Below are 9,414 nucleotides of genomic sequence, written 5' to 3'. Positions count from 1 at the left end.
GGTGAAATAGAATAAAAATAAAGATAAGATAAATAACAAACAGTGTCCAGATAAAGTGTCCAGTAGGGGGTGGGTGCGTTAATGTAACGCAGGGGGGTGGAGTTGATAATGTCTCCACATTTAGGAGAGGGAGATGCTTCTCTGCAGAGCCTGTCAGTCTGTTCATAATGTCCAGCAATAGTTAATACTGCAGTGATAGACTTTTTTTTTTTTTTACACTCTTTTGGCTCATCGTTGTGAGAAAACCACACCTTAGTATTTCTGCCGAATGTGTAAATAAACAGTTCAACCTTGCTTGGGCACATTGGCCTAGATGATTATTATCACCATTATTATTATTTTACATTGTTATTATTATTATTATTATGTGGGACCTCTATAGTGGTATAAACAAGTAGTAAATAGTAAGCTGAAGTCCCACTTGCTGCAGGGGAGACCTTTCAACAAACAGCTGTGCAGAACAACTCTGCGCAGTAATATTGTATAATTTACCCAGACGTTTCCTCATTAATAATTCAAACAAGAGTCCATCTGAATCATACGCTGAGAGGTGTGTGTGTGTGTGTGTGTGTGTGGACTGTTGTGAGTTTGTGACAGTTGTCTGTTCTGCAGCGTCGTGCTGCTGCAGCCGAGGAGGGATGATGGTGTTTCTGCAGGAGGAAAGAAGTCATAGATTGTCCAGATTGTTCTTTTATTCTGCTAAAAAATAAAAGAGGGGGGGGTGGGGGCACTCCACAAGGCGTTTGAGTGTGCGCCTGGAAATTACACAGCGGGTTGGCAGGAGCATTTTCCAGTCGGATGGCAGTGAGCGGAGCACCTTGTAGCCTCAGGTGGCAGTACGGATCTGAGGGGCAGGTGAGAGACTCCCACACCTGCCCTAAAAGCTTTCTGAAATAGATTCCCCCCCCCTCCCCCCCATCAAGGTGACACCCTCACCTCATCTGAGGTGGAGGCATGGGTGAGTCAACATGCCTGTCTGTCCCCGCACGCTGAGTCACGGTTCAGCTTGTGTGACGATGTTGTTCTGAGTTGCGACGGCGTATAACAATGCAAAATCGACTGAATCCGACTGTTTCAATGGCCAAGTGTGTTAGAGAAGCACGTCAGAATATTTCACAACACTGATTATGAGAGACGGTATGTTGTCTGCAGAGTTAATATTTTGGCCTGAGGGTGGCTCCAAACTGGAAAGGGCGCGTCGTCGTCTCTGAATGCTCATGTTCTTACTTTCAAAGTTCCATTCCAGCGTTTGTTTACCTCCAGCCGTAGTCCTAGCACGAGTTCGGTGTGTGGTATCCAGTTGGCCTATGATTAAATCCTCCATTCTCGCGTATTGTCCCATGTCGTCAATTCTTCGCTCTAGGCCATCAATTTTCTTATCCATCTCTTGAACGAGGTTCTTCAGTTGCCGTTTACCTGCATTGTTTCCGGTCTCCGCCAGCTCCCGGGGGGAAATACCCGGCTCTGTAGCTGCTCAGTGCTCCACTTTTTACAGCTTTGTCCCTGAAAACGACGCAGATGAGAGAGAGGATGACGCCAGTACATAGTGTAGCTGAATGACTACACTGTGTTCCAAATTATTATCAGTTAAATAAACATTTCGTTTTTTGTTTTTCAATGAAACTTTCGCTTGTGTTGTTTCTCCTGTCTGTTTAACACACTGACATCAATTTCAGACAGGTTTGAAAATTTATTTGGCAGGTGAGCCTAAGTAAAGGGAAACTACTTCATGAGGTTGTTCCACATTATTAAGCAGGTCACAGGTTTCATGCAATATGGGGAGAAAGAAAGATCCTTCTGCAGATGGAAAGCGTGAAATATTGCAGTGCCTCGCAAAAGGTATGAAAACACTGGAAATTTCACGAAAACTTAAAGAGAGATCATCGTACTGTGAAAAGATATGTGTGTGATTCAGAGCGCAGACGGGTTCGTTCGGATTAAGGTGTATCGAGGAAGATTTCTGTCAAGCAAATACATCGTATTAAAAAGCCACTGCTGAGCAGCAAACAGGTATTTGAAGCTTCTGGTGCCTCTGGAGTCCCCAAGAACCTCTGGAGGCAGGATCCTTCAGAGGCTTGCAGCTGTGCATAAAGCTGTATTTTGGCCACCCCTAACCGATGCTCACAAGGAGAAACGTTTGCAGTGGGCTCAGAAATACATGAAGACCAATTTTCAAACAGTTTTATTCACCGATGAATGCCGCGCTACACCGGATGGTCCAGATGGATGGAGTTCTGGATGGCCGGTGGATGGCCACCATGTCCCAACAAGGCTGCGATGTCAGCAAGGAGGAGGTGGTGGAGTGATGTTTTGGGCTGGAATAATGGGGAGTGAGCTGGTAGGCCCCTTCAGGGTGCCCGAAGGTGTCAAAATGACCTCTGCAAAAGATGTGGAGTTCCAAACTGATCATTTCCTGCCATGGTATAAAAAAGAAGAACCGTGCCTTCCTGAGTCAAATCACTTTCATGCAGGACAATGCACCATCCCATGCTGCAAAAGATACCATTGAGTCTCTTGGCTGCTACGGGCATAAAGGGAGAGAAAACCATGGTGTGGCCACCATCATCCCCTGACCTCAACCCTAGTGAGAACCTGTGGAGCATCCTTTAAAAGGAAGATCTACGAGGGTGGGCGGCAGTATACCTCATAACAGCAGCTCTCTGGGAGGCAATTCTGGCATACGCACATGAAATCCAGGCAGAAACTCTACATGGACTCACAAGTTCAACGGATGGTGAAGGAGTTGTGAAGGTGATATCCAAGAAGGGCTCCTATGTTAACGTGCAACTTGACCTGTAAAGATGTTTTTGATTGAAATAGCATTTATTTTGAGAAAGAAATATCTCCTAATGCAGAAAATACAACAGATTTCCGTTTTCAATTCTTTATAACCTATTGAATGCTTTGAAACTCTGTTGTGCATAATAATTTGGAACACTGTATTTTGAGCTATTTAAAATAAAAAAAATACTGTTGTCATCATCTCAAGTTTTGTTTAATAAAATCCTGATTATAATGTAATTGTTGAGGATTAAAAGAAAACTGTACCGACTGTCATTTGTATTGACTGGAATCACTTGGAACACAGTGTAAAGTGTGTAATGTTTAGCGCGTGCGTTTTGTTTCATGGTTTGTCTTTTGGTGTTTCCTCCTTTAATAAAGTGCACTGGAACTAACAACCAGCGTTAGACCATCAGTTGGGCTGTAAATCCAAAACAACGAGCAGAAAGCTGAGTGGGGTTCGTCATTACAAGCGACAGTTGATGAATAATGTTCAGGAGCCATAGATGGTAGCTAATAAGAGCATGTGTGTGTGATATGTGTAGTGAACTGGTATAAGTCAACCTGTAGATATAAATGGATTGGGTGTGAAAGGAAATGATGAAGGGCAGTGATTGTGCACTCAGAACCACGGGGGACGGGGGGTGGGGGGGCTCTGTCATGTGTGCTGGTTTCCATCAGATCTCTGCTTCTATCAGGCTTTATTGAGCTGTCATAAAATATCTGCTCACTGAGCAGCGCTGTGAGTTACTGCGCACACAGCGGGAGGCAGGAGGACTCCCTCCCATCGAAACTCCAGCTGTCGCCTTGAAAAGGACGGCTGGGTTCCACAACCTTTTATACCTTGGTCACCTGCCCGTCTGTGGCCAATCAGGGCGAGTCTCCGGAATTAGCGCCAGGTGACATCAATCTCCCCGCAATTGGAGCTAAATGATCCTCAATACTTTGGACAAAAATAGAAGAGGCACAATTCAAACGTACACATTATTATTATTATAATAATAATAATAAAACAGACTTTCGGTTTTAAAACAGAAAGTCGGCCAATCCCTGTACGGCGAGGGACGAGGCAGGGGTTGTCCTATCTCAGGTCAGCTATTTAGCTTTTGAGCTATTACAGCGATTGAGCCCTTCAGAAATCAGAATCAGAATCTGTTTATTGCCAAGTAACATACATTACAAGGAATTTGCTGTGGTCTGAAGGTGCTATTGTTTTGATAACAAATAAGTAGAATATAAAAGCTAAAATAAGAATAAGAATAAAAATAAAAATAAAAAAAAAAAAAAAAAAAAAAAAAAACTTGCTGCGCAGGTTGAGAGGTCGGCCCGGTGGTCCGTCACTGCCCGGACGCCCGCTCTCAGTAATTACAGGCCTGCACTCTGCTCCACTGGGACAATCGCCACTGTGATGAAATGCCACTACTTGCATCCACCGTGTTGCGTTTCCAGCCAAATATAAACACACAAGCAGGCGTTGCTACTCCCGAGTGACCTGGTAAAGTCACATCACCATACGGTTTGCTGGTAAGCATATGCATGCAGCTACCGTTTCGCCCAAGGTCATCACACACTCCCTTCCAAGCTGTCGTCGATCCATCCGCCTTCGGTTTTAGGAAATCAAAGACCCCTATCACTTCAAAATAACAAATATTACTGTAATTATTAAGTGTTCATGCTTACGCCTGTGTCACCTTTAACACTATTGCTGTGATCAGCTGCTGTGGACTATATTTACAGGTCCAGGGGTGCATCGTGGTGCAGGGGGGCACTCCTCTTTTTGACCACAGGGCGATGCACAAAGATGGTGGGAATAGCATCTGCCCTCAGCCTTGTCTTGCCGGTTTTTTTTTGGGGGGGGGGGGGGGGGGGCTGTTGGCTACACGAAAACATGAAGGCAGGATTTAAACTTGTTTAACCTAGGCGTAGCTAATAAACTGCAGTGGGTTTGTTGAGGAGGTAGACAGTAACGGAGGGAACCCCCCCCCCCTGCCCAGAGCACAGGACACAAAGGAGCTGTGGGATCCTCCCGCTGTCCATACCCAGTCATCCACTCTTATATTAAATATGAATGTTTTCATTGTTTAAGGAAAAGAAAAAATTCATTATCCTGATGTTTTTGTCAAGTGCCTGCATTGCTGTTCCCACGGCAACCACTGATTCACGTCTATGATCCCGATCATCAAGCTGTGCCGGGCCTCAAGGACCTGAATATAAGCAGGATTTCTACAACAGCATTAAATGGCGGTAAAGGCCAGTTAACTACCAATCAGTTTAATAGACCAGGACACTTCATATCACTGCTGACCATCACCATCTCCTCCAGCGGAGCGGAATGATTCAATTTAACGAGCAGCACGTAAAACAAGTCTACTATTCCGTCAAAATGACCACGCTTGAGCGTCAGAAGCTGAGTGCACTGTAGCGAGCTGACCGCAGTGTCCACACACAGTGAAGGTCCACTCCATTTTCATTTGATCCAATGTTTTTAATGCTTTATGGCTGGAGCCCCCGACAGGCTGTCCTAACAAACCACTCAGACATGAAACGGTCGCTAATTTCATCTCTTTTAGACAGTCAGGCTGTGACTGCATCAGTTCCACAGCTCCGGAGTTCAATTATTAACCATCACAAAATGCTGGAAAATGAATTATTAACCATCGCAAATGTTGAAAAATGACTGCTTGGATTTCTAACTTTCTTGCACGTCCATCCAAGCTCGAGGTTGATATAAAAAAACAAAAACAAACGTGTCCTGTATTCATGTCACAGATATAACCAACATTGAAGCCCAATCAGAGATAATCAATCTCAGTGACTCTACTCATGAAATCCATTCATTGTACAATAAATATGCTTTATTTTTTTACCCAGCTTTGTCTACGCAATGCAGGTAAGGGGGGGGGGGGGACAGGTGTACAATGGACACGCTGCATTCGTTCGTGTGATCTGCGGCAGCCAAACCGGCATGCGTGAATCAAGACATGCTTCAAGTTAAAGCAACTTCTGAACTCAGTGCTTTTCGACACATACACCTACACCTCTTCAGCACTGGCAGCTCTTCATGTCCTCAATCAGTCACATGGCTTTAACCTCCTGCCATACACAGCGATAACTGGTATTTCACTCTTCAAACAATATCAGTGTGTTAAGCAAAGAAAGGTTAAAACACTTGAGGCCAGGTTGTCAAATAAAATAGAAATCTTTATTAGCCAGATGTTCTCTGTAATGAGACGGACTATAACTTAATGAGCTAAGCAGGTGTTTTTATGTCATGTTCATGTCGCATTCAGAAGACCAGAGAAGGGGAGACGTGTTCATCTGTTTAACGTCGACACCATATTTTAAATGATTTGCATTTAAAAACAGAGGTTCAAGGAAACACAGCAGCTCCTGCTCGCTTTCATTATGCCAATAATATGTGACTGCATTACATTTGATACAACAGGTAGACCAGCATCATGTGAGTGAGAGACACTACGGAAAAGAACCCAGTACCAGTTCGTCATGCTGTTGTACGGCGATAGCTCAGTCTGAGGAGTGCTTTATCCAACAATCACGGTCTCCTCGTCTGGAAAGTTGTAGAAGGGAACCTCCAGGTTGAGGGGGGCGGGGCCTTTCCTGATGCGGCCTGAGGCGTCGTAGTGCGAGCCGTGGCAGGGGCAATAGTAACCGCCGAAGTCGCCAGCGTTGGCGATGGGCACACAGCCCAGATGCGTGCACACCCCAAGGACGATGACCCAGCTGGGGTTGATGACCCGGTCCTTGTCGTGCTGGGGGTCTCGCAGCTCTGCCATGTTCACGCTGGCCTCTGTGGCGATCTCCTTCTCTGTGCGGTGACGGACGAACAGCGGCTTGCCTCTCCACTTGAAAGTCATGTTCTTGCCTTCGGGGATGTCGCCCAGTTTGATTTCGATCTGGGACAGGGCCAGGACGTCGGCCGAGGCGCTCATGGAGGAAACAAACTGACTGACCACCGTCTTGGCGGCGTAGACGCCCACCACGGTTGAGGCGCCGGTGACCAGGTACGAGAAGACCCTCCTGGATTCACTGCTCTCCTGGGAGGACTTGTTGGGGTCTTGCACCTCTGGGCGCCTGTAGTCTGAGAAATCTGGTACTCTGACGTCTGTGTGGGCGAATCGGACCCCTGCGCAGCCTGAAGACAAAAAACAAAGGGATTATCAGTTAGACTGCATAGGACAGGAGTAAACACTAACAGACAACGCAAATAGGATCCTGCTCCACATGTTGTAAGTTATCGGCTCTTTGTTTGTAGACCCCACATCTCTGAAGCCTGAAATGCACTTGTGGATGTATAGAAATGTCTGTATACTGACAATTGACTTCAAATGAATTTTAATGATGCATTCCATTTGTGTCCGACTTTGTCTTCACATACACACACACACAGCAAAACTAGTTTTTCGTCTCACTGTGTTTTAATGCAGCTAAACTCAATGCGATTTTCCCCTGTTTCTACTGCCAGGCGACTGAACCTTATTATTAAGTGTCTCAGTGAGGCAAGGTGTCATGTTCGTCAAGTGACACTCCGAGTGGATGAGACAGGTTTGCCATCAGAGATGTAGCCTTAGTGTTGACGATTACTGACCACTTGGTCAACTTTAGAATAAGACAACAGCGAACTCTAATGAGCTCAAACGTCATAATAGTTGTCATCATATGTCACCATGTGCCATCATGTGCAAGTATAACAATTCAGGAAATACCTCATATCCCTAGTGAATTCTAGAATAGTTCGACCACAGTAAAATCTGCTGTTTCCAGCCATGGCCACAGTGATAGTTAAATACTGGGCAGGTGAAATTATTATCCGCTTTTTATAGTAACACACACACACACACACACACACACACACACAATAAGCGCCTGATTCACTACATTTTCCAGGGAAAATAGGGGACGAAGAATTGACTAAATCCCTCAGTATCGATTACTAAAACAAGTCACGGGGGACACCGCAACGCTGGCTAATGCGACTGTGAAACGGCTGACGTTAGTTGATAAAGTCGGTGAAGGCAGACTGTCCAAGCTCTGTGTGTTGGTTTCGATCCACAAATATGCGGTCAGCCTCAAACACACGGAATAACACCAACGTTATCGCCAGTTGACGTTGACCTCAAGTGTAGGCCGCTCTTTAGCCACCCAGGCTAACAAGATGTTAGCTAACAACCAGGACAGCCGGCTGCTAACGTTCAGTCCAGCGTTACATGTGGCGGGACGCCACATTCAGTTCACAGATGGCACAGGGTCTTTGACGTTAAGTTTCAATGCACAGGTTAAAACAACATAAATTGGACTTAGCCAGCTAACGCTGGCAGTCAATGACACACTTACCATTGATGCTAACCGTCACAGCAGGCCCTGTCTTTGGGCTTTGACCGTAAAGCGATTCGCGGCACAGGAACTGTTTTTTCGGGTTCAACAAAATCTTCTCTCCCTTCACAACGACCCCGGGTACCAGAGCTTTCAGGGGGCCAGCGACCGCGAACGCTGTGGCCTGCATGTAAGGGGAAAATGCCCCTGACCGGGCAGCGAGGGACATCATGTCTGCGGCGAACTGCTGTTAGGACGACCTTGTGTGCCTTGACTGCTCACGCAACGGCTTGACGTAACTAAATGCGTACTTACGTCGAACGTTACGTAATAGTGACAGCTTTACTATACGTCCGTGTCCTGAAGAACGAACACAATGAATGTGTGGATGCCATAATATATTCAAAGAAGTCTAAAACTATGAGGACTGTGCTGTTATAGAAACCTTTGTGGGCTCGCAGGACTGATCCTGGAGCACCTCTGACTGAAGAAAGGAACTTTCTTGCCTCTCTGGGCTGCTGGGCTGTGTGTCGTTGATGTTGTATTTTGTGTGTCTTATATGTATTGTATATATGCTCTTGTCTTTAATTAAGTAATAAAAAAAAAAAACATAAGAACATACATTTAAAATGAGAATCGAATAATTAAAAAAACAAAATACAATAAAAACAATATATACAGTTGCTTAGGTTAAGTTCTTTATTTGAAAAATAACCAAAGGCCAAACTGGACCGGCCTTAAATTGTACTGGTCAATAATGTTCATACTGTTCAATATATACAATTCAACAAAAAGAGTTAAACAAGCTTTTCTTAGGAATATCAAACATTTTATATTTACATACTATACTATATCTATTGTGACATATGTTGATGCTACATAAATATTACATATAAGAACATATTTTAACATATTTGGATGTCTAATATGAGCACAAGTATATAACTTAATCATATATTAACATTTATGTTATAGACATATATTCCTTATATATGTGTATATCTGGAAAAATATAGGAGACTTATATGAAAGTGGCCATTTTATACATATATGCGTATATATATCGTGACTTATATGTACATCACATCTGTATATATATATGTGTGAGACATACATGGACATATACACTGCAAATGTAGTTTACATATTTTGTCAGACATATCAGATTAATGTATGGGGTTAGAGAGGCCATTCCAAACGTCTCTTCACAGTCCTTTCAATCCTTTGCTGCTCCTTCCCCTCAATGCTGGCCATCGAAAGACATCCGTGAAGAGGCAAACAGCATCTGACTCTAGAGCCGCC

General features: G+C 44.4%; 1 protein-coding gene across 1 annotated transcript; it reads right to left on the bottom strand.

Moving 5' to 3' along the window:
• Positions 1-5,961: 5,961 nt before the first annotated feature.
• Positions 5,962-8,367, bottom strand: uqcrfs1 (ubiquinol-cytochrome c reductase, Rieske iron-sulfur polypeptide 1). The gene is made up of 2 exons (XM_070931174.1): positions 8,134-8,367; positions 5,962-6,934 (listed from the first exon to the last, which is right to left on the bottom strand). Exons 1-2 carry the CDS (start codon positions 8,342-8,344, stop codon positions 6,324-6,326), a joined length of 822 nt encoding a protein of 273 aa, XP_070787275.1. The 5' UTR covers positions 8,345-8,367; the 3' UTR covers positions 5,962-6,323.
• Between the last annotated feature and the right edge of the window lie 1,047 nt (positions 8,368-9,414).

Source organism: Enoplosus armatus, chromosome 1 (genome assembly GCF_043641665.1).
Source record: "Enoplosus armatus isolate fEnoArm2 chromosome 1, fEnoArm2.hap1, whole genome shotgun sequence".
In the NCBI taxonomy this organism is placed as follows: domain Eukaryota; kingdom Metazoa; phylum Chordata; class Actinopteri; order Centrarchiformes; family Enoplosidae; genus Enoplosus; species Enoplosus armatus.
Note: the sequence above shows the minus strand (reverse complement) of the source record. Positions and strands in the feature narration are given on the sequence as shown.

What these genes read in the sequence shown, in the direction of transcription:
- uqcrfs1 (XM_070931174.1), bottom strand. Translation starts at nt 8,344, where the DNA reads ATGATGTCCCTCGCTGCCCGGTCAGGGGCATTTTCCCCTTACATGCAG. An exon ending in TGTGACGGTTAGCATCAATG is followed by an intron (nt 6,935 to 8,133) that starts GTAAGTGTGTCA and finishes TTTTGTCTTCAG; the next exon opens with GCTGCGCAGGGGTCCGATTC.